Source organism: Melozone crissalis, unplaced genomic scaffold (assembly GCF_028551555.1).
Source record: "Melozone crissalis strain CALT ecotype California unplaced genomic scaffold, PUWL_Pcris_2 ptg000013l_1, whole genome shotgun sequence".
Taxonomy (NCBI): domain Eukaryota; kingdom Metazoa; phylum Chordata; class Aves; order Passeriformes; family Passerellidae; genus Melozone; species Melozone crissalis.
The window spans coordinates 37,546,854-37,572,752 of NW_026535791.1; the positions used below are offsets into that span (position 1 = coordinate 37,546,854).

General features: G+C 35.7%; 1 protein-coding gene across 4 annotated transcripts in view; it reads right to left on the reverse strand.

Annotated features, from left to right (window-relative positions):
* Window positions 1–25,899, reverse strand: part of FGF14 (fibroblast growth factor 14) — a 380,110-nt gene that overhangs the window by 65,947 nt on the left and 288,264 nt on the right. For all 4 annotated transcript variants that reach the window (XM_054271344.1, XM_054271342.1, XM_054271345.1 and 1 more), the window contains one exon: window positions 18,889–18,992. In XM_054271344.1, the coding sequence (XP_054127319.1) occupies window positions 18,889–18,992 (104 nt within the window). The remainder of the gene's footprint in view (window positions 1–18,888; window positions 18,993–25,899) is intronic.

The window sequence follows — 25,899 nt, forward strand, 5'->3', positions numbered from 1 at the left end:
AGTATATTTTACCTTCACAGCAAGCTCAAAGGTTGTGCCCTACTGCACAGCCATGTCATATTAAATTGCCCTCAAGAAAATTTATAGGCATTAAAACTATTTCTAGTTTTTGCTAGAAAATAAGTCAGAGAGGAATGAAGAAGTGGTGCACAAAGCAAGCTTAAACTGAAGCTTCTTGGGAAGACACATTTTAGAATGCAATAAAAAGTCACACGAGGTTTCACAGAAAGAGTTCCTCAAGGAATATATACTTCAGTTATTACTCTTATACAGCATGCTAGTGGAATCTCCTGGAACATAGTTTACTTACTTGTGATAAAATTTCCCCTATTGACAACTAATGTTTTGAAGGTTTTTTTGAAGATGTGAAAAAATGAGAGTATGCAGCATTTAAAACTTTACCCATTACTTCAGTGAAATATTTTTCCAATCTTAACACAGGTTGTTAAAATTGTTTTCCTCTGGTTTTCTAACTATTTTCCCTTTCAGTAGCGTGAAATATTTTATTAGTGGTAGGGTTATTATGCCATTTCTGAACTGCCATCTGGCCATCATGCCATTCCCTTTCTGAATGTTGTTTGCTCCTTACAGTAAAAAACAACTCAAACTAAAATGCACTCAGCACAATGTAGAGCAAAGCTACTGAAAATCTTGAAGAAAATAGAAACTATCCATAAACATAGAAGGTTAAAAAAAAATATAAATTTACTCTTAAAGAGCTTGCTGAACTAATCAAGTGTTGTTATTATTGTCTCTCACTTCATAAAAATACAGCCTCTCAAAAATATATTAAAGCTTCTCAGACTTCACAATCAAACTAATGCCAGAAAAACTGAGCTGTAAACCACAGCAATAAATGCACTTTTTTTCAAAGTGTTAGAAGTTCAACTACTTTTTTGAGCCCTTTTATGTGATACCTCATTTTCTGTGATAACCTCATTACAGCAGAAAATAGGCAAATGTTTCATCATTCTGTTTAATGAGATAGGAAGTGGAACTTTCAAAAGTATTCACTCTTATCTGGGCTTTGCTCCAGTTGAATTTAGTGGGAGTTTTATCTGAAATGAATATATTTATGTTTGGGCCATTGGAGCTGCTGAAGGAGGTTATGAGCTACCTATGTTGTAGCTACAAACCTGTGCTGCTGATCCATTAGATTTCAACCAGGCACAGCAGCCGCACATTACTTTTTCTTTGAGCTCTGCTGGACATCAAATGAAGTCCATTGCATGCATTGTTTTCTGAGAAATAATTTGTACTAGATAGTTTCATTTCTTTTTGTTCTCTCAAGGATAAAAATGAAGGACTAGACCTCCATGGAAAAAAGGACAGCACTGAAGACTACTTAAAACTACTTAGAACATTTGAAAGTAAAGACTTTTCTGTGCTCATTTTTAGCTTTGCACACTCAAATGAAAATGAATGTCAACTATGACTCAAGCTTTGGACAAGAAACTAGCAAAACAATCAGTAGGAACCACTGAAAAAAGCAAATAAAAAAAGACAGGAATTGGACAAAATATTATTAGAAGGATTTTCTATGCTCCATGTTGCTTACTGGATTTAACTTCTATTTTGAATAATTCCTACTTCCCTTCCTACATTCTACTTTTTGTATGTGATGATTGAAAATAAAGCTCCAAGATGTATTTTGTAAGGTCTGGGATAAGAAATTTGGGGATTGATACTAGTGCTGTAACCACTTCTCTGCAGATATCCAGAGCAGGTTATCTAGGTTTTGTTTATTGACTAAATTCAACAGTTTCCCTTTCATGTAGCAAAAGACTGCTTTTAAGATAGAGTGTACAAATATTTTTAAAAGGTTCCAGTAAGTTTTTTTTATAGTGCTCTGAAGCAGACCTTCAAATACCATGAACATATGATGAAACATTTTCTAGGGATTTACATTAGAAAAACTTTTTTTAAATTGATTAATTTCTACATTAAAAAAGGTGAAGTTGAAAGCACACCTAAGAAAGCAATACCATGGAAAAGATTTTTCAAACGTATGTAAAGAGAAAGGAGAAAACAAAGGAAAAGCTATATTACAGACTAATATGACTTATATTGATGCTATAGATAGCATTTAAATTGACATAACAAACCTTTATTCTGCAGGTAAAATTCACAAATTACCTTTCCAATTTCAACAGGAAAAAGTAAGGTATATATTTAGTCGCATCTTTTCACATCATTTACCTCCAGTAACATTTGTTTCTATGTTTTTATTCATAGGTTGTTCTCATTTCAAAGCAATCTCTGCAGCAATTTCTATTTTGTATACATATATGAGGTTTCAGGTGCACTAGTCTGCTTCTCACCTTCTCCTGGTAATTGCCTTGAAAAGCCACTCTGAGCTGGGTGTTAGAAAAATAAATTCTCATTACCATCTTACATTTCCAAGTCAACTGGAAAGCTTGCATTAAAGTATTTTTTTGATTAAGCTATTTTTTTTATTAAGGTTTTTTACTAAGGTAGCCAGCCAGCATCATACAACTTTCTAGGTGGTACAGTATATTCTGAAGGCATTCTCTCAGAAAGGTATTTTTCTTTTCCCTGACCACTGTTACAACAGCATTTCTTTGAACAGCAATGAAAATGATTATACATACTGAAAAGTTCTTTTGGTTAAGTTTTCCAATTCCATGTATGTATATATATATATATAAAATTCTATTACAGAAGACTGCATTTATCTTTGGCTCTGCCATTCTTATGGTTTAAAAGTTTAGCCACTGCTCATGTGTACTCCATTTCCTTTCAGAAAGGAGGCAGTAGTCCTAAGGAACAAAAGTAGAAAATTGGATGCTATGTTACGCATACACTTTTCTTGAAAAATCTTTCATAGCTGGGTTTTGCATAATACTCACTGACTTTAACCCCCTCAGGAATATTGTTCGAGCCTAATACTCCATTGTGCTGAGTATTTTAACTGCAGGAATACTGCAGAGTGGATTTTCTTCACAATAAAGGCTGTTAATTAGGTTCTAACATTGACTTAAAAAAAAACCAAAAAAAAACCCCAAAAAACTTAACGGGTATTTCTGATTTCATTACCTTTTTAGAAATTTGTTAAGCAAGTTAGGGACCAAAAGAAAAAAAAAAGAAACCACCCCTATAGGAGTCCTACACTCCCCTTTGCTCCTCAATGCTCCTGTTTTTTACGGCAAAAAGCATAAGTTTGCTTTGAATATCTTAATAGTACTTTGACTACCAGGCCATTTTAGGACATTTTAGTGTCTTCTAGACCACTAAAAGATATTATTTTTCAACATAAAATTAGTTAAACCTCTGAAGCTCTTCTTTGAAGTAAAAGGAGTGACATACTCAAAATAGTTTCATATCCCCTGACATACAGCATTTGAAAATACGGAAAGGGGAAATGATTAAAAGAGGATTCAAATAAGTAATGTTGAGATGCATTCTGGAAGCCCAAAGTGAAATGCATATAATACACTGTGTACATGGTGGACTACACTTAAGAAAAGCATTCAAGGAGATATTATAAGCTCCCCAGGGCCAGAAGTTCTGACAAGAGAGGACAGGTCCCTTGCAATGCCACACTAACACCTGGCTATAGATGTTACTTAATTTTTCCAGAATCTTAGAAAAAATGGTAGTTTGATTCTAAGATAATATTTTTTGTTTTATTAGCTTTATTGCACAGATTAGTTGTAAAGCCATTTTAATACAAAGATGAGGAAATAAAAGCATCCTTTAAGTTGCCACCCTAAATCTTTCATTATTACATTACTTTTAAGATGAAAGAGAAACTACTAAGTACATCTCATCAAAAAGAAAGAAGCCTGTTCAATTTTATTGAACTAACACCTCTCAAATATAAAAACCTTGCAAGTTATGTCACTATAAAAGTATAGCTATTTTTCTAAGGATTATTTACGTTTCAAATTACCTTTGATGCTATCAAGGAGTAAGTGCCAAGTCTAAAGAAGCTTTAACAGAATATGGCCTAGAATGCTTTTCATCTCAGTTAATTTCACTTAATTGCTACCCATGAAATATGGATTTTATATTTTTAAATGACGTGATTTTGAAATCATTATGTATAATGCAATGTGTATGCTAAATCTGACATCTGAAATGATGAGTTACGTTTGATCTGTTCAATATTGCTTTTTTTACTACTCTCCACTGAAGAAGTTGCACCTAGCAAACTAAAAGAGTCCAATTTAGGGAAACTTTTCCAAGATTCAGTAGAAAATACCAAAAGCTGTACATGGCCCTGCTTTGTCTTCACCTACAGCATAGCTAGGAGATATCCATCGTCAAGACCAAATGAGCCAGATCAGGTTGTGGAAGTTTTTATCTGCATAGTGATAAGGTGGCTCAATATAAAAGTCCTCTGGAAGAAATTACAACTTAGTCCTTGGGTTCAGGTAATCCAGTTAGCTAACAAAGCAGGCTTGAGGGAAGAAATAGCTATCAGAACTAGAAAATAAAAAAAGAGAAGACAAAAAGCTCATTTTTAGACAGCTACTTTGAACATGAGGTTTTAGCCCCCATCAAACAAACTGTATGGAAAAGATGTTTTCTCTCTGTTCTGCCACTGTTCACCATTTAGTTAAAATGATAAAAAGAGAGGACTTTTACTGAATCTACTGAAGACACATTTCTGGAAACAGCATGTGGATGAACAATGCAATTTTGCCATGGTTTAGTGGCAGAGTATTCCACACTGCAGACTACATCAGGCTTGCAGCAGAATTCTTTCTTTCTACTATAAAATTACCTCAAGTCATTTGTTTAATTCTTTCTACTATAAAATTACCTCAAGTCATTTGAATCTGTCAATAATTTCTGTAGATATTTCCCATATGATAGAAGGCTTTGTGACTACATTCAAACCACATGCTATGGTGCTATGTTGAATTTATTATGACTTTCAAAATCAAGAAAGCAATGGGAAATTCGGACACCTGCTTCCTAACTCCATCAGAGCCTGGACAGAAACACTCCAGAGAAAGATCTAGAAGCTGTGTGCAGACTAGCTTCTAATGTTACACATTCACATATCTCAAATCTCTGCTTCATAATTGACACAATATATATTTCTGTTACCATGGTCAATGTTCTCAATTAAACAGGTTTGGAAATTTTATTATTTTTTAAAAAGAAGACAAGACAACTTACTGGCATTCTTGTACAGCACACATAGGGGTAACAAAGCTACATTCATTTCTGCATGTCAAATTTTTTGGGATCACCAGATGGAAACAGAAATAAAAGAAGTTACGGGCACTATGATATTATGGGCATTTGTTGGCACTGTTAAGGCTCTGGTTTCACTCATGGAAGCAACAGAGCCCCCCCCCCCTCACTGAGGCTACCCAAAAGCATGGAAACTGCAAAAGTGTGTGGGAAATCCTCAGCATATTCCTTTATAAGCACAATATAAGATTATAATTTTAATTATCTGTCCTACAAAAGCCTGCCATCCTATCAATATTTCAAAACTGATGTTTAGAATGGAATGTGACAAAGAAAAAGGTTTTAATGAAAATATTTGCTTTTTTTTGTTTGTTTTACCAGATCATACAATAGAATACATAAATGGATTACAATACAATACAATAAATACATACAATACATACAATAGAATAAATAAATGAATCTATTTATTTTATTGTCTTTTTATGGATGAAAGTAGATATTTATTTTGGAATAAAAAACAGTATGCTACCTTACTAAGGACTTCTCCAGAGGAACTGGCTTTCCAGGTCTCTCCAATCACAGAGTGGTACCAAATTGACATTAACAGAAAGATACTACCAACAGTCTTAAGCATAGAGAGAACACCCTTCTGTCTACCAGTGACAGGAACTGAGCCAGAAACCCTTAGAAAAAGCATCAGGCCATGAAGTGCCAGATAAAATTCCTTCTTCCATTCAGAGACAAAGGAAAAAGAGTATAGCACTGCTTTAACAAATAGGACTAGACAAAAAAGAAAGAAAATAGATGCGGGCATTTTCCAACATTTCTTGTTTTGACAAAGTGAAGAAAGTGAAGAAAAGGAAGTTGTTTCGTCTTCTTGGAAAAAAAAACTACATATGAACAAACCTATTTACAGAACTTCTGAAGTCCATCTCTTTCAAAAAAAATATGACTTAGTACTAACACACCCCTTCATGCATATAAAAAATAAGAGCCTTTTTAAATGAACTCGTATTTATGAAGTTCTTTTTTTTTATTATCTAGAACTTTTACAAAAAATTATGGGAAGATTTCAGCCTTATCTCCATTCCTAAAAATCTTGAAAATTTGGTTGAGTACTTGTTTCTGTTTTCTGCATTTTTTGATTATTTACTTTATTAAAAAATACTGTCCTCGATGAATTTAGAGCATCTCTTTCAAAGTAGTTTTAATTTTTATTTAATATCTTGAACGCCTAGAGTGTTACAATTCCTTTACATCAGCAATCTCTACGTTAACAGCTAACTTGTGGAGTTATTTTTTTACTTTTCAGTTAAACAACTAATCAGCATTTTCTTTATATTTCCATGAGTAGTGTTTTATTGTTCAAATCTTTTAATGAAGTTTCTACCACTACAGGCTCCCACAAAAATGAGTCTGTGAAAGCACAAAAATGAGTCTGTGAAAGTCATGAGGATAACAAGGTTGTAGTGCAATTTTTAGGACCAGGATTGAGGAACTCCATGCTATATTTCTGAATTTGATGTATCTATAAATAAATAAAACTGAGCATGCCTCATTATAACTAATAAAATCTTTGATCTGCTAGAATAAAATGTCATTTAGTGGGAATGCTGCATCTTGTCTGTCTCTAACATGGCCCATGTCCTTGCACTTCCTATTAGGGTAATTCCAACAATTTCAAGTGAGGCTATCTATACCATGGCTAGTTCCTTACAATATTCACTAGTGAGACTGTTTTCATATAGTGAGACTGTTTTCATATGATTGGCAGAGTTTGAAGTGAACCTAATATAATCCACCTGTGGATCACCTAATCCTAATCCTTTCCCCTGTCTCCTCCTTTCTCAATGTCATACTTGCACATTCAAAGCTGTGAGTTGGACTAAGTGGTTTAGATACTACCTCACTATTCCTCATATTCCATACAGCAGTCACCTCCACATGATAATCCCTGAAAATAAAATAAATCAGTTGACCTATCTTCTACTCTATTGTGTCAATTGAAGAAAAGTGACTTTCACAGTTCTGAGAACCAGGCAGAACACTGATACTTGTCAAAGATGACAGTGAATGTTCTGTAAGTATTAAGGGAAGTACCAATTTTATCTTCTATTCTGTTTTCAAATGCTATTCTTCAGCCACCTTCAATAGTCAGATGAATGCTAAATGGGTGATAGAATCGCCTCAGCTGATGCTTCCTGAAGTTGTCACTTTCAATGCCTGAAAGGCTGATTCCTTCATCTCCTTTCCTGCTGGTGCCAATAGATACTTGAAAATGAAGAGACAAGGGCACACTCCTGATCTTCAAATGTCAAAAAGAAAATAGTCAACTCAGTCCTCCTCAAGAACAACTAAATATTGAAACAGAATATTAAATGCTGCATCTTCCTATGTTACCCTAATCCTTAAGAGAAGTTCTCCAGAGAAAAAAAGGCTGGGGGGAGGAGAAGAGGAAAGTACAAACTTGAAAGCAGGTTGAAATTAAAAATGCAGCTCTACTAACAGCATTTGTTAGTGTATCATAGATATCAACATTTTTTAGATATCATACTGAATAAAATGAAGGAATTCTCCCTGATATATTCCATTCAAGAAGCTGAAAGAGAATGATGCTTACTTATAAAAATCCTTCCAGTCCCTACTGAAGCAGAGACCAATAGCTTCAGACCCCACAGCCCCACAGGAGCAAATGGAAAAATTTCTACCAAATCGAAAAGTTATTCTATTCCATTGTAAAAACAAAAGTAACTCTACAGAGATTGCGCTTCCAGTTGGTTCTGTATTAATTATACTTTTCTCTTAGTCTGACTTGACTATTCTCTCATTATCACACCAACATGTATTTTGCACTTCCCTTGGCAGGGAACGTCCAAACCCATCCTAGAGTAAAAAAAAAGATATCAACAAGAATTTCGGAATGTAGTTAATCACAGGTACGTCTTCTTTTTATTTCAAATTTTATAAAAATTAAACCCTTATATTTTTTTTCATTTCTTTTTTTTTTTTTTTAAATAAACCCATGCTCATCCAGTAATACATAACACTGGGGAGAGAAATAGTAATCCTTGGGAAACAGACTTAAAAAAATCTTATACTTCTACCTATTCCTAACAGCATCAAAGCTGCTTTTAAGATATTTTCATAATATTATTCTCTTTCCTGATGATCTGGGTTGTGCTAAGTTTTGGCCTGTAGCCTGAACAGCAATGTGAAAGGGTATAACTGCTTAGGGGACATTAGTCACAACACAGAAGTCACATGCTGGCCAAGAGGGACATGAAAAAGAGAACATATTATGCTTCTGAAATGTTGGCTATATTTTGTTTTGTGCCTGTGGTATAAAACCCTTTCTCTATCTTTTTAAAATTCACCAGCTGTTAGGCAATTCTGCAATAAGTAAACAATTCCATGGTGAATTAGGCAATCACATCTCTTTTGTGGAAAACTTTGGGTCTTTAGCTCTGTACATCTGTGGAGTCACAAAGTACTGGAATTTAATCTTCATGTTGAAACATTGTTTTCAGTTTTGCAGACACAATCACACTAAATATTAAGTAATACCATGTAAATGTCTGGTAATGCTAAAAAATCTTATCAGTCTGTTAATAAGCCAAAGCCTTCCATAACATGACATGCTACTGGAAAAAGAAAGAAAAAGAAGGAATTAAGCCTTCAGGTTTTTGCTTCACTTACTCAAAGTACAAGGTTTTCCTACCTTGTACTGTCTCTTAAGCCCAGGTATTCATGATTTTCCAGGTAGTGGCATCATGTCACTTTTTATTACAAAATGTTTAGTGACAAATATATCAGGAGAAGGCAATGTAGAGAAGAGTCATATCTGAATTCAAACACAATGGAGTGACTTGTATGCTCACCCCTCCTCCAATGTTTTTTGCTGCAGTAAAATTCAGGTTTTACTGCTGATTTTTCTTCAGATTTATGATTCCTTGTGAGACACCTGCAGGGAGAGCAAATAAGTCCCCAAGGCTGTATTTGTAGTCTGCTAAAAAAAAAGAATCCTTGTCAAATCAACAAGAATCAGTCTAGAGAACTTCTCATCTGGCAGTGAAAAGGATATGCTGAATAAGCACTGCACAACAAACTCACCAGTTTAAACCTTCCAAGAGGGATTTCTGAAAATGCTCTGCTATGCCAACCCTGATACCTATGAGATCAGCAACTGTAATTAGCATCAGAACTAGGCCAACACTTGGTACTCCTAAAAATTTCAGATCCCTTCAATATTCAGGCAGTATTTTAGAAACTTAAAATTGGAATTTTGAATTACACTAAGCTGTGGACAGAAAAGGTTCCACCATTGCTAGGAGTTATTCTGATGCCGTGCCACAAGTAGGGCCTGGTCAATCAACAAGAATGAACCTCAAACTTTCTTTTGGGATGTCTGTTTTCACCTAACACTGCCTCTGACTGGATGGTGTCCCAAATGAGGGAAAGAGGAGAAGGCAGGAAAGAGTCACACCCTTTTCAACTCCTGGGCCTGTATAGGAATGAAGATCTATGATATTTGTCTAAATTACTGTATTGAGCATAAAAGATTATGCACTATCGACAGGAATACATCAAGGAATACTGTTAGGGAAAGCTGCCAGCAGGTAAAGGAGAAGATTGAGGAATTTGACAAACCAAGAGGGAAATCTAGACTTGATGTTAGCTAGCTATGCACAAGTTGCTGGATGCTTGCTTTCCTACTCAGTTTTCTATAGACACAAATATTTAGGAAACTTATTTACATTGTAAATGAACTGTAATTGACAAATAGTTAGTTAAAAATTTACCAAAAGAGAAACAAAATGCGGTCCATAGTTCTCATTTCTGAAGCTTAGTTCCCCAGGAAGGCCTCAGGGGCAATCCCAGCCTTTTCTGTGGGCATATTCGCCCACACACTGTCATGGGTCCTGCAAGGCTGCACACAAGCAGTTGTCCCTGGCCACAGAAAATCCCACGGGGAAAGGTGGTGGGAGCAGCCCTGTTCCCAAGAGAGGGGACTGTGAACACCCTTGGGCAGGTCCCAGATTAACAAGCTCTGCCAACATGTGGGAGGCCAAGGTAAGGGGTCATTAGTCAGGACATGCAGAATCAGCATTTCTGTGGGCCTACCCAGATGGCCAAGCTTGCTCACAGGATCCAGCCCATGGCTAAAGCTGCCTTAGAAACAGAAATATCCCATTTTTTTTCACAGGGCATACAGGATGATTACAGGGGACGTAAATTTATCACTGACCATCATTCACTAGACTTAGCTACACATTTGCCTGTTCAAATGAAAAAACGAATACACCACAACAATAAAATAAATGCGTATGATGGCAATGTGAAAGAAGAGCCTTAAAAAATCAAGAATAATAAGAAACCTGTTACAAAAATGTAATGGATATTGTATATAAATCAGTCATCAAATGCATCTATGGCTTTTGTCAACATTGATATTTACAAAACTGCATCTTTCATACAAAACCCTGTTGTATAGAGTTGCACACTACAATAACATTTTTAATATATCATCCTTCTTTTGACATCTAATCATAAGGACCACACAGAATGGTGATACAGATGATACAGAATTATGTTGTAAAGATAAGATGGTAATTTAATATACAGATACTTGTGCCCACACCATCCCACTATAGTATATGAGGGGTACCTTAGAAAGTTCTCTGAAATTATAGGATGCTTGCATATACTTCTTTAATTACCTAGGTAAATACCATTCTTTTGTCTTGATATTATCAGATATAAACTGAATATTCTTATAAAGGTATTTAAAATTTTTAGAGAAATTTTTTAAAAAATGGCAAAATATGCATTTCACTATTTCATTTCTGCAAGGTAATGTGGATTGTTTTTCTCACATAATGAAAGCAAATTTTTGCTTCAGCATCTGACTGAAGCAATTTTTCAGACAAACACAAATATTTTTTTGAAAATAGACTAAATATCTAAAAGCTCTCAGTTATTTTCTGTTCATCTGTCTTTCTGTCTAGACACATACCTTTTGGAAATAGCTCTGAATAACAGAAGATGCATTAACTATGCAGTTACAGAAGTGATAGCACCACATGTGTCTAAGTGTTTTACTCCACCGAAAGTTGGGGCTTTTTCTTACCTATACCTCTTGACAATGCAATAGGAAGTCTTTGTAAGAACCCCATTTATTATGAAATGGATTTCAATTTACCATAAAATCCTCCCAAAATTGTCTTTATTATTTTCAATATTCATTAACCATTAATGGAAAGAAGTAGTAGGATTTTGTTTTGGAAATATGTTTTTGATAATTGCCTAAAATTTGAGAGATTCCAAGCCTTTGGGAGCCTCCCTCCTTGCTTGGATGCAATGAATGAGTAAGATTAAACAGTAATGAATAGAAAATTAGAAATTTCAAATGTGATCCTTTTTGGTTGGGAAGTGACAATTAGAAAGGAAGTAAGTGAACAGAAGGCAAGAGTGGTATACAATAGAGAGTGAGATGCAGTCAACATTTAGGATTATTGACAACCCCAAATTCCTAAGAGCAACAAAGCAGAGAATAAAGAAACATCCAGAATAGTGTAGTTATATTTATGCAACAAAACAAACATTGGCCAAAAATACAGGGATGTTACCATGAGAGACAGAATTGCCAGAAGCAGAAATTTGACAGACTTGATTAAGCTGCTGGTCCATCAAGCCTGGCTCAGCCTTCAGCTGTGACCATTGCACAACAGCTCAGAGACAAACCTCCTCCAGAGCAACTGCACTATGTGATGCTGCACATTGGGGAAAGCATTCCTCTCGGTCCCTGTGGCAGTCATCCTACTTCCTGAAGCATGAGATTAGATTACCTCATTTTAGCATACCTAACTACAGCTACTATTCCTTGTCATACAATTACTGAAAAATATCCAGCTGCAGCTGCAGACCCTGTGATCGTCCAAACTTTGCGAAGTTTGGAAGTGCAACTGTTATTCTTGGGGCATTTATATACATTCCAGGGAGAGAAAACATACAGTAAGAGATTTTTTGCACAGGGATAGGAGAAATATACATGAGAAAGGAAAATGAATTTTTAAAGCAAATATGAAACTGTTTTTACTTATAAAAATTCAACTAGATCCTGGATACTGTAGACATTAATGAAACAATCAGGATATAAATATTTGGTTTAAATGGCAAGAAACAGAGCTGCAAGTTTTGAGTCAAGTTCTGTTATTGCCCCCAGTAAAATATTTAAATTCCAGGAGGAAACTACAGCCATAGAGTAAGAAGCCACACTAAAATACTGTATCCTTATGTATTCAAAGTGGCACTTTTCATTAAACAAATGGTTTATGAACAGCAGTTCAAATAGTAGCCATTCTTGGGTATGAAAAACTCAGGTCATAATCAACATAAGCACGAGACTTGAACAATAGTGATATCATCCTAAACATTTCTCCAATCATGATATCATTATAAGGTTTTCTGCAATACTGTTCTGCTCCACTGTGCTATTTATCCACTTTCTTATATCCCTTCTTATCACAGTCTCCTCATGTCAGCCTCCCTCCATTCATCTCTTCCCTTCTCACTTCTCTCCTACCTTATCAAACTCTCAGGTGCCTCTGCATACCTCCTTTTTTACCTTATCTTGTGTGTGAAAGCATTGGCTTCAGCACATTCAATCAAAAATGTGCTGAAAACCTAACCCAGTAAAGAAAAGTCATGGGCTTAGTATGTATTTTGTACCCCTTTTGAACTGCATGCTGCAGCAGGAACATTTGACACTCTTTTGTACAATATAGCAGGGCTATGCTATCAGTTGTTGCTTAAATGCTACCATAGAATAAATACATTCATCAGCAATTCTCTGTATTTATTTTTGGAAGGCAACCTGAGAGACAAATTATCTACCTCCAAAAACAGATATAAATAAGCATAAATCGTGCAGATGTTTTCCTCCTCCCTGTCAATGTATTTCAACTGTTGGAACATGCTGAACTTGTTTACCTTTTGAGAGATGCAGCCCAGTTTACAGAGGAACACAGCCCTGAAACATGCTGTATCCCTCTCAAAAAACCTTTTTTCCATATGAAGCAAATATAGGTCACTTTCTAACTGATCCTAAATTGAATAAAAAAATAACTAGAAATGTAAAAAATGTTATAGATATGTAAGGAAGCACTTCAGTGGTAAGCCGTTGAAATAAGGGCTTTTGTATAAGGTCTGTGCCTTTACTCTCTTAAAAATATCACATAATCAGTTTTCAAAAGTCATTACCAGGAGTTGTGGTTTCAAATAATTAAAAATACCCATTTTCCTCTTTCCAAAGTGAGCCACAATACTTTCATGATACAGATAATGACAAGTAAAATAAGGTCCTACCCTTTTTTCAGTAAAGTCTGTGCTGGAAGATAAATGTGTGGGAGCAGGTTGAGACCCTAAAGCATAAGTCTGACATAAGAAAGAAAATAATGTTCTCTGTTGATCACAATATTATGAGACACTCCACTCTGATGTGCTTACATTTACAAAACTACAGATACCTCAAGAGCAGTGAGATTTACCCTTTTCTGATATTTATATACTTTTGACCACTAGAAACAAAAGTCTACATCTTTTCACAGAGTAAGCTTTATTTGTCACTTTTTCTATAAACAGATATATTCCTGACTATTCCTACAATACTTTGCCAGGTGTAGAATGATCCAAAGGTGAAGAATGACCAAACCCACAGGTCAACTACTGTTGCAACAACGTTATCCTGATGTCAACATGAACCCATTTTTGATTATTCTTGTAAAAAATTAAAATTTTAAAACATCATATTTCCTCTTTGGTTTTGTCTTCTGCTTTGTTTGTTATAAGGTTTTATGCACATTTGAACCTTCAAAGTACTGCACGTTATAAGCTTTGCTATTCCAAAGCATAAAGCATAAAGGCTCTATGAAAAGCTAGACAAAATTTATTTTTCATTTGACTTTGAATTGAATAGTAGAAATACAGACTACTTCAGTTCTCACTCTTTTCCAGGCTTCACTGAAGGTGCTCCTATGTTATTCCTTGAGGCTGAATTTTGTTCTCCTCAGAGAGGTCAATTACGTGGGCTTAAAGAAGTGGCAGAAATAGCGGCATTGGGAAGCCGCTGAAATGTCAGGAGAAATCCTCAAAGGCTTTTTTTTCAGGTGAGAGTTGCCGGAGCAATAGAACAAATACACTGCTCAGCAACAGATATTGATGTTCTCTCTCTTTCATGAAGGCTGTGACACAGACTGATATCTTACTGCAACAGAAACGCTGCCCCAACCAACACCCTTCCAACGCCCTCAACACTGTGTACTGCGGCAGATCAAAAAACAAACCCCCACCTCACAAAAGATTATTCTGTTTATTGAGTAGTGCAACATTCCTAATTCTAAAATACTCTACAAAAAGTTGGTAAAACCTCTCCAGTACTTTCTACATCCTTCCAGTGAGGTTCCCACTACCCCATGCCCACAAGAGGACCTCTGGAGCCACAGTGAGCAATGGTGGAAGAGGGGACCAGGGAGGTCAGACCTGGCCTTGCAGGCTCAGTCATCTTTTAAAGCATCAGTAGTTACTAAGAAACCATGTACTGAATTCCTATGACTTTGATATCTGCTGCTGGACAATATCACAGGTGTACTCTTTCCTCTCTGCTTTAGTTCACATCTCTGGTCTCAGAAAATTTGCAGAAGAAATGGTGAAAGAGGAAACACAAAGAAGAAAACAGAAGCAGGTTAAGATGTTCTAGACAGGACTTTTCCTTGTCTACATTTCGAATTTTCCCTTTTCTTTTACTCTGATACCTACCAAAGACAGGTAGTACAGTGACAAACTGCTCCTATGATAATAAAGGGAACCAGTAGCCCTTCCAAACACTCCCAGATATATAAAATAATTCTGGAAAAAAATCCATTGATGTAAACCCAGAAGGCTCTCATATCCTCATCACAGGAAAATAGGAATCAAAAAATGGACTAACATTTTATAAGTTTTACCTCTGAATTTAAGATAGCAGGAAATCCTAGAATCAAAACAAAACGTGCAGCCCCCTGGAAGCTGAACTAATGAACCACTTCCAAAGGGAGTTGATCAAAATTAACATCAAACCCAACGAAAGCTTCAACCACATACTGCACTGCCATCATCTTGCTGCAGGCAATACCTGTTCCCCATGGAGAATCCCTGCAGCTGCGCTCGCTTTTTCAGTGCATGGAGTCAGTTTCATTGCTTTTGATTTTGACAAGACAAAATCTGAAAATTAAACCTCACCTTGCTCACCCTTCCAAAAGGAAGAAAGGAATAAGGCATAATTTTTGACTTTAGCATATGAAGTCCATAACTACAACTTCAAAAATCTTGCTAGTAACTGAGATGGCTCTTTGTGGAAAAATCCAGATTTTCCAACTAGCTTTCACAGTTATTTAGTCAGTCATAAATATTAAATTATTCACAGTTCATTAAGCCATCTAATATTAATGTCAACTCACTTTAATGATTCTCATTGCTCAGTAACATACATATAGAACTGGAAAGCTACCAGTAGGTAAATATATCCTATTTATGGCTAGATACATTCAATATACAGATATAAGTGTGTGTATATGTAAATATACACACACTGAGAAAGAAAGTTGGACACAGAAATCCAAAGCTTCAAAATAGGTGAGTTTAATGGATAGCCTTTAAGTGAGCTAACACTTAAAAGAACAAGAACACAACATGAAAAGGCTCTTGTTCTCATATTTCATATGACAGAAAATAATTATTTATGGCATTACAATAAGAAACTTAAATCCAGAGGAAAAAAAAAAGAGGCTATGATTTTGGAAAAAAATTGGAAAATTTCTCTCAGGAATTTTGCAAAACCCTGTCAAACTCCAAAGATTCTTCTTCTCGTTTATTTGACAAGATTTTGATAATGTATGTTAGAGACTCTGGCTCAATCAATTCACAAAGGACAGAATACAAATCTCAAGTGGTGCAGCAGGCAAAATAGGTGTGAAAAGCTCTTGAGACTGATCTTCCTACACAATTTGCTGTCCTCCTGTTTCTGTTCCAAGAAATACTGACATAGCACTCTTCTATGAAGTTTCTGCACATTTTTCTAGTTTTTATTCTGAGAAACAGTTGAAAAATTTTAAATATAGCAGAATAAAGGGGAAAAAATTATTGACTCTCAAAGTGATGTAAACAACCATTAAAAAAAGGATTTAAAAAAAGGCAAGAAACAATGTAAATTTTCATCTGACAATCTTTTTGTAAAACTAGTCTGTCACTGTACCTTCGTTTTCTTCACACAGCACACACAGCAGCTTCACACATAATACCTTTGCTGTCAGTGCTGTTGCTTAATTAGTCAATGTGACGTGAACCTTATGATAAAAATAATTGAGCTGGGGCTTTCAGTCTCTGAAGAGAGGCATCAACATGTAGGGTATTCTCACAAGATGCAGCTTTCATATCCTGTGAATACGAATGTGATGGGAAGAAGGGACACCAAGCTATTGTGCATAGGAGGGCTATACAGAACTTCAGTCTCAATTTAGACTGAAAATGCTATTTAGTCTACAAGGCATGATTACTTTTTTCCAAATCTTCATAAGAAAATGGTAATAAATATAAATATAAATATATGTATATTTTAACTAACATTCCTATTATGCAGCAGCTTTTTCAGTGATGGCAGTTGGCATATGAAACTTAGAAAACTTTTTTCTTCCATTCTCTCCTAAATAGCCAAGGGAAAAGTATGTAACATGTAATACAGAACTTCTGCATTCAGGTGCAACAGATACACAGATGTGAGAGCGTCAAAAAGTTCACCAAGACAGTAATAGGAAGTGATTGGTTAAAACAATTTTTCTGAAAATGGTGAATTTTCTGCATACAATATTTCTTCATCTTGATCCTCAGGAGAAGACAGATTTCTCTCTGTTGCTTTGTCATTTTATATTCAAATGCATTAGTCTTTAAGGTGAAAGCAGGCAATTGCTGAGACAAAAATGTATTTCCAGTGTTGTCAATACATTAATATGAAACAAACAAACCTGTATTACAGCACTGATGTTTTGAAATCAATACCTTTAAACTTTTGATCAAATGTTATTTTTTTTTCTTCTTGAAAAAAGTGAAGGTTGAAAATATTTTCATAGACATAACAAAGTCTTCCACTGTGTTTTATAATGTGTCAATTTGTAATTTAATGGGCCACTCATCTTTCATTCTCTGCACAAGGAAGAGTAAGCAGTACATTAGAAAAACAATCATTGCCTCACTTAACTTCATTTAACTTGAATCATTTCCAGAATAATACATAAAAACAGTGCCTACTTTGTACAAGTATGGTCCCCATGCAAAATTAACCATCAGGAAACAGCACATCTTCTGAAATTTATATTTCTTTCTGGGGGACTGAGAATGCACTTCAGGAACAGTGTTGGGCAAGAATGTACTCTTCACTGTGCCAACACATAAAAAAAAATGCTCTTCATGCCATGATCCAGAAAATACCTCCCCCCACAATGTGATGGAACTAGAAACTCAGTAATTTGTTTTCTCTAACATCACTAAGTTTTTTCTTCAAGTTTTCTTCCTTTTGATAGCAAATATTGCATGTTTTCATGAGATAAAATTTTTATTTTGAACAGATGTAAAAAGAAGGTAGACAGTACTGTCTGAGTTTCCAGCAGGCATTTTGTGAGGAGGAATTTTCTCTTTGTCTTGACATTGGCATTCAAGATTAGTTCCATTTTTTCTTCCTAATTAGCTTTTGCAAGACAATTGTGTGTTTGAAACAAACAGAACACTTTCCCTCAGGGCATCAGAAACTTAATCTTTCCAATTTCCTTTCAACGGACATTGAAAACAAAGCAGTGTATTGTAACTCAGTTGGGAATTAAGAACTAGGTGACGTAAAAAATGGAAAAAGCACAATGTAAATAAATTTAACATAGACGTCAATAAAAATACAGTAGTGAAAAATCCTTTAAGCCACCTTGTTAATACCTGACAGAACTGCCTGTTCACATTAAAGGCTGTCGCCTTTCAAAGGAAGTTAAGACCGTAAATTTAAACAAAACTAAATGAGGAACTTTGTATTCACAACACACTGAGTGATTAGCAAATCATTTGCAATACCATAAAAAATCTGAGGTCTTTCTGGTCACTTTACCCAGCAGTCTTCTTTGTGACTCAAAAAGACTTTTTTTAAACTTTGATCATTCTACAGAGGTAATAGTCCCTCCTTATATCTGATATCAAAAAATCAGTTACAAGTATACAGTTACAAGATCATTGAGATAAACCATAAGGCTGTTAAAAACCTTTTAGATGGAAGTTGTACTCAGAAATCTTATCAACAAAAATAATGGTTAGAGCGGTTTTTGGATTCTGATCAACAAGACTCTAAGAAAATAATTGAAGGTCCTTAAAAATTTTGAAGAACTGAAATGAAAATTATAATCTTTGTGGTATATGGCACTCTACTATGAGAGCCTGCCAGGAAAAGAGCTCTATGGTGTGCTTTTTTAGGATTGCTAACATTCAGGCTTTCATATGTAGTACACATTTACAAATAATGCTACACACAAGCACGGTGTGTGCAACATACACAGACATTGCAGAACTTCTTAAAAGTGGACACCCATCTCATTCCTGTGTAGATTTCAGCTTCAGCTGTGCCTCCTAAACAGAGTCCAGCAAGGTACTTACTGATGTGTAGAGGAAACCTTCTCCATTTAGGGCTATATACAACCCAGTCTTTACACCCTGGATAGCGACAACTCGAAGTCCCACTGGTATAAGGTTGAATAAAGCTGTGAAGAAAGCACACGTTCAGACATAAATATGCTACAGTTAATACAATTGTCTAATAAACATAATTAGCAGAAAAGAAAGAAAAATAGTTCTGCATAATTTTTTGTATGTTTTTAAAATTAGACTAACTCAGAAAATCTTTCTTCTTTGATTCTGGCAAGTAGCTCTTTATTTTCTCGGGCATTTTTATGGTTTTCAACTAAAAGGTGCCCTCCTCAAAGAATCTGTGGTTTCAAATTTTTTTTTATTTTTTTGAATGTTGTATTTGATACAAGCAGTACCAAACGGTGTCAGGCAATGACAGAGGCTTACCATAGTTCATAAAAGCACTGAAATATGTGCTTGATTCTAAACGGGCATAAATGTTATTGAAGAGAATACAGAACTTGGGGTAATAATTAGAAAATAATCAGAAAAGCAACTAATAACAAATACCCTAGAAATACTCTATACCTCTGTAGTAATCCAAACAGCCACTGTCTGAAAAAAGACCAGTGTGAAGAGTGGGAGTTTACCAGCCTCACCACAGAAAAACACAAGTTGTATAAGTAGGTGGCATGAACCAATTCTTCTAAAACTTATGCCAGCACACACCTATATTACATTTACTGACTCATGCTAGAAAATTAGATGCAAATCACACATCAGTTTTGGAAGAAAAGACCAGGATGAGACAGAGTTTATGCTAAATGTTTTTTCCACTGTGGATAAACCCAGGACTCCCAAGTCCCTGGATGAAAACCAAAAGCACAACCTGTGTATCCAACATATGGAGTGGGGACAATGTTTCTACAGAGTCAAATGTCAGGAACACAGTAACACCTACAGTGAATTCCTCAAAATTTAAGAAGGACATCCATAGGTGTGACCAAAAAATGTACTGAATGAGGCTATCTGTAATCAGAATGCCATAGCTAAAGCCCAAACCAGAGAAAAAAGATCATGTAATTGCAGTGGATAAATACATTTCTCAAGGTGTGAAAATTCCTGCTTGGTCAAAGAACAAAAATCCATCCAGTTTGTTTATGATGAATATGACCAAGTCTTTACAATTGAGAAAAAAAAGCATAGGTAGACTACTAGAAATAAAGACATGTATAAAAAAAGAGACACCTTTCCTTTGGCATTGTCATGCAAAAAAATAATGTGTAACATCAGATCATTTTAGGAATACACAAAGCCAATTTAAAGCTAGGAATTGTAGCAGAGTTCTTCCTAGAGTGGTAGAAAGAAAAATATATTGAAAAGAGCTCTAGAAGAACTGAAAAAAATTTGGCAGGCTTACAAAGAAAATAAAAGAGATGACAAGAATTAGCACAAATAAATTTTAATTTCTGTTATTTCCAAAATTCTCCATTATGATAGGATATTACAGTGCTCTTCACAAAAAAAAAAAAAAAAAAAAAAAAAAAAAAAAAAAAAAAGGTACAGATAAGGTTCCCTCTTTAATAAATGTAAAACAATGAAATATGGCACTCGGGCACTCGCAGAAAAGATATCCCAAGAGTATATAGGCTAAAGACTGCATGGCTTAAGGGCTTTTAGTTCAATGTAATTTGGAAGTCAAAAATTAGTTATAAACTCCTCATTGTCCATCCATTTCATTATCCTCAAATGAAACAATGTCAAGACCAGAAAAATCACTGCTGTGTGTTGTGTGTCTGTCACAGCAAAACAAAGTATCAGATGGCAATTGAGTTTGGATTTTTTCCTAGAAAAAAGAAATTGCAGGAGCAAACCATGTTAAAGGGACTGAAGAAACAATTGAAGGGACACAAGGAAGGAAAAACAAACAATACTTATATAAAGAAAAGAGATGAACACAAAAGACAAGTCAGCCATGAGAAGTCAGTTAATGAAAAATAATTCGGTCATAGTGGTTCAGTCAAAAATTCTGAAATGTAAATATTATATACCATATTACAAATAAAAATAAAGCACCAAAGCTAGAAAAAAAATCCAACCACCACTGAACAAGAATTACAGGCCTGTAACACAGCAGTGTTTTGTGCAGCCTATAAAGTTACTGAAGTGGCTTATAGTTGCTGGTGAATTCAGAAAGCACTGCGGAAGGCATGGAATGCATCTTTTACCGCCACCAAATTTTAATTGGAGATTTTCAGAGATCCTGTAATTAGTCTAAACCCTTAAAATTTTAGAGTGTGACCTGAAATGCTGCAATTCTGCACAGTCAGAATATTCAATAAGCTTCACAAAATCCTCCAGACTTGAGGAAAACTAGGGAGGTCAGTCTACATTCAGCTATTGATTGACAAATGTTCAGAAATGTGTTTCATACCGGGGACAGCAAAACATGCACCAGGAAGGCACAGCATGTGGTTTTAATGCACTTTGAAGCAGGTCAAAAGTAATTCAATTTCCTCCAGAGCCTGACTGGGCAGTGCTCTTCACTAAGCAAGACTTTTGCATTCAATTACACATTTCAAACATTCCTAGGATTCACCTGTGGCATACCTCACTCTAGTAAAAAACTGCTCTGAGAAAAGCAGAAAGCCTTCTATAGTCTGCTGGCATTCCAGTTCTGCACAGCCAAACATATGCGAAACCAAAACCTGGAGAGTGAGGTCCCTGAACATCTTTATGTGCCTAAAGCCAGCTCAGTGAGTCTATAGATGGGTTGAGAGGGGGGACAGCCCCCAACAGCCCAGGAAATACAGCAGTGCCTGGTGCTCAGTGTTCCCATGCTGCATGCTTTGGTAGAAAGCCTGGCAATTCCATGTGAAAGTAGGATGCGAGAGCATCAGGGAAGACAAGGGAACTGATTGGCAGAAATGGTGCAAGTAAAACCCTTTCTCCTTGTCAGTGCTGAGTGCACACTCCCTTAGCTTTGCTTTGTGCTCTATCTAAACCACAGCTATAAAGCATTTGGGTTCTCTGCCTTTTCCTAAGCCTGCAAGCCTACTCCCACCACAAAATGTTAGAAAATGGGGATGGGGACAGTTAGCAGGAGCAACTGCCATGAAAAAGGGTTATTTGTTTAGGTTTCATGGACGAGACTTGCAGGAACTCCAAATCTGAGTTGGATTCTAATCCTCAAAAAGTTTTAGCAAAAGTTCGAGTCCACTATTTTAATAAGCAATCCCTCCTCTCTTGAGCAAAACACAAAACCGCCATATAACTCTTTCCTTCTTTTATGTTATACCAACACAGTCCATTAACTTGAAATCTGAAATGCCTGCAATCAGATATTTCCATATACTTGTGGAAGTCTATTTAGGTACAATTTACTTGTAGCTGCAAGAAAATTGCTATTACAGATCACTGTTTTTCTCAGGAATCTTGCTCCAGACTGACTATTTAAGAGTTCTGAACTTGCAGCCTCTTCTGCGTGCACACTGCCCTTGTGGCAGTTAACAAAACTTTCCACAGTACCAAATCTCCAATCAGGTCAAGGCAACTACTTCTTCAATTTATTTTCACTTGGAGGCCCACAGGCAAAAATGAGAACTCCATCAAAACATCTTTTAGATTGGCAATGACTGCAAGGAGTTTGGTGCTTAGAGATTTGTCCATCCATTTCTTATGGAGCAAACTAATTCTAGCTGCCCAGTCTTACAGAAGACATAATTAAAACTTTTTTTTTGAGTATGACTGAACATTTACCTGTCACACTAAGATTATCCCAGTGGGAGAAATAGGCTTACCTAACTCCCAGAAGTGATGTAAATAGATGAGTAAATGCCTGTATAATTCTTTGAAGACAAACTTCAGTAAAAAGCACTGCAAGCATCAGGCTGCAGATATTTCTGTGCAGTAATCCAAAATTAACATTCATTAATCCAAATTTAACAGCACTGCAGGTGGTTTTTTCCTAATCTTTATGTGCTTTATTTCTATCTAATTATCTCCTTTACCTTACAAGGGTGCTGTAAAGGTTATTTTATGAGTACCTTCAAACCAAAATGTGATTGTGGTAGGTATTCTGTAAAGACATTAAAAAGTAAATGCTTCCACATTCAATTTGGAAGATATAATTAGAAGTATGCATTAAAAGATGAAAATAAAGGAATGTTAAATGGTTGCAGGATTCCTTGAAGAGCAACTCTACCAGGTAGCAAGCACCACAAAGGAACTAAAGCATATTGCAGCATAATAAAAGATGTGTACAGCACAACCAAGTAAGATGTTCTTGGATAATATTCACTTTTTCATTTATCAGTATATTAAATATGACTACCAATAGGTAATAATGTTGTTTTAATCAGAGAATAGTATAAAAATGTTATAAAACAACTGTAATTTCATAAGGCGTACAAAATGCAACATTTGAGTGTTACAATCAGGTCTGTCAACTATAAAGGAAAGTATCCTCATTTGCGTTGCATTTTTTCAGTGGTCATTGGCTGAGATACACTCTAGGTGAATTTAAAAAAACTATAGACCTGAAAGATTCAGGGTTTCAACCTCAGAAATTAAAAAGTTTTAACTGTCTGTTTCTCAAATTAATTAGCCTTCCTGCTAAACCTACCCTTCATTCATGAGACAAAACTTTGAAGATAGACAAAAGCCTAAAACTAAGCTGGTTTAGGTGGGGAGGACAGGAGGAGAATGTAACGCTTGTTACTACAAGCACATATGGAAATCGTTTCTGTCTCTTTATGATTTCTGTGCAGGACCTTGTTTTTCCTAAATAATAATGATGAGGCCAGTGAAGCAAGCTGCATTTGCACCTGTAAAGTCCAGGAACATGAGAGTGAGTGTGACAGCTACACTGAGTAGAACCTCAGTAACCAAAGCTACAGCTTTAACCACAGCCACTCCTGCTTTTGCTACAAGCAAGACACATAAGCAAACCAGAAACTGAAAGGTATTAGAGAAATTAAATTAAAACAAAAAACAAAACCAAACAGCTAAAACAAGATACCACTGAGACTGGGGCAAAAAAAAATAAATACAGACTGTGCACAGACTGTGCACACAAGATTGTTTGGCTAACAACCTTAATTTAGGGAAGTGATTTGAGGAAACTCAGCACCATTAACCAATAGATGCATTAATTACCATTGTTTCATGAAACATCTTTATCTTGGAAAAGTTATAAAAAGAAGTTACAACAACGAACTGAAGCCTGTTTGTTTAGGCTGAGTTCTAATGTCATGGCCATCAACATGAGCGGCAAAAGTACATTCATGCAATTGCACATCAAGTCTTCCTTTTTCATGCAAGTTTTTGCACACAGTGATACACTAAAAATCTTGTCGCCTCTCTCTGCAGTCTCTGGCCTTTACTCAAACTGGGACAATGAGCAGCTGATTAAAGCAGCTGGTACAACTCAATTTGACTTCAGATAGAAGCAAATTTTAATCTTAGTTTGAGCTACCTTTCTATTAACACTGTGACTACAAAAGGGTGTAAAGTTATGTTTACTGACATACATATAAAATGAGTACCAAATGATATAGGCACTTGAGGGAATTTTAACTCCAAGTACTTCTCTAATTGCTTGACATAGAATACATGGCAACAGCACAAAAAGTAGCAGCATGACTAAGCTTCAAACAGTTTCCTTGCTGAAGACAAAAAAGAAGCTGCAACTTTTTTCTCTCCCTCACTCCTCGCTCCCTCTGGCTTCTCTGACACCCAGTTACTCAGTGTGCTCTCTTCAGGGACAGTGAAGAGTCCGAAGGCAGGTGGAAGGCTGGCAGAGATGCACACCCTTTGGCAGTCTGTATTTCCTTCTTTTTATGAAACACCCTTTGAATGGAAGTCATCCTCACTATCCAGGTAAGCATTCTATCAGTTCTACAGACAGCTGATACGTGTCCATCCCTTCACCCTCTGGGCACATTAAATGGGCAGCCTGCAGGCAACACAGTCAGAAGCAGGATCTTCTCCCTTGGGCAGCTGCCAAAAGTTATTCACTTGTAAGCCTCAGACAGAAATTATCATGCTAAGGAGCTCAAAAAATAAAATATCAAAACACTAGAAATTCTATCCATGAGAAAATTATTGTTTTAAAGTGAAAGAGAAATAAAGCCAACATATGCTGCAATAAAAAAAAAGCAGTAGGAAAAAAAATGTTCAACAGGAAATGAAAGGTAACAAAGTGGAAAGTGAAAAAACTGACTGGCAGCACAAAAGAAACAAACACATACTCATACAATAATAAATATACCAAATGGGTAAATCTTTTCAGATCTTAATATAAAGTTGATACATATATACCAACAAAATTTCAGATGCAGACTGTAGGCCTTCCTGGCAAGCACATAAATTTTACATTCTTCTGTTCTAAATTGTCCTTATGAAAAAGATTGGAAAATTGGAGTAGTCAGAAAAAATTAATCCCACCAGTTAAAGACAGAAAAAAAAAGACTTTGTGGGAAAAAAAATGCCACAAATTTTTAGCCATAAAATAATTTTGGAGTAAAACAAAATAACTAACAATATTTATCCAAAATACACAATACTTCTATAGGGTGCTTGGTTGAGTTTGGAGAAGTTCAATAAAATATAGAACATTTATTCTGCATTATGGAAAAAGAAGAATAAGGGAGATGGTCAGAGAGTTGGAAAATCAGAAATGCACAGAAGAGGAGAAAGAGTAAAAAAAAAAAAGAGGACAATTTGTAAAGATGACAACATCAAAAAGAGAAAAGTAATGCCACTGTGATCTATCTTTGAAAAGACTCCACATCTGTAGAGATTTAAGAGCTAAAAAAACCTCTCAGAAATAACAATAAAACATTACAAAGTTGTTTCAGTCCTACACATCTTGCTGAGGCTGAGACTAAGAGAGAGGGGCAGAGGGACGGAGATCTGCACTTATACCCTAAGAGAGTTCTTAGACCTCAGCTAGGCAAAGCTTCAATAAAAAGTGAGAATAATCCTGTCTTTCTTAAGGTCACAGTGTGTACTCCAGTACTGAAGTGGGCATGAGAGATG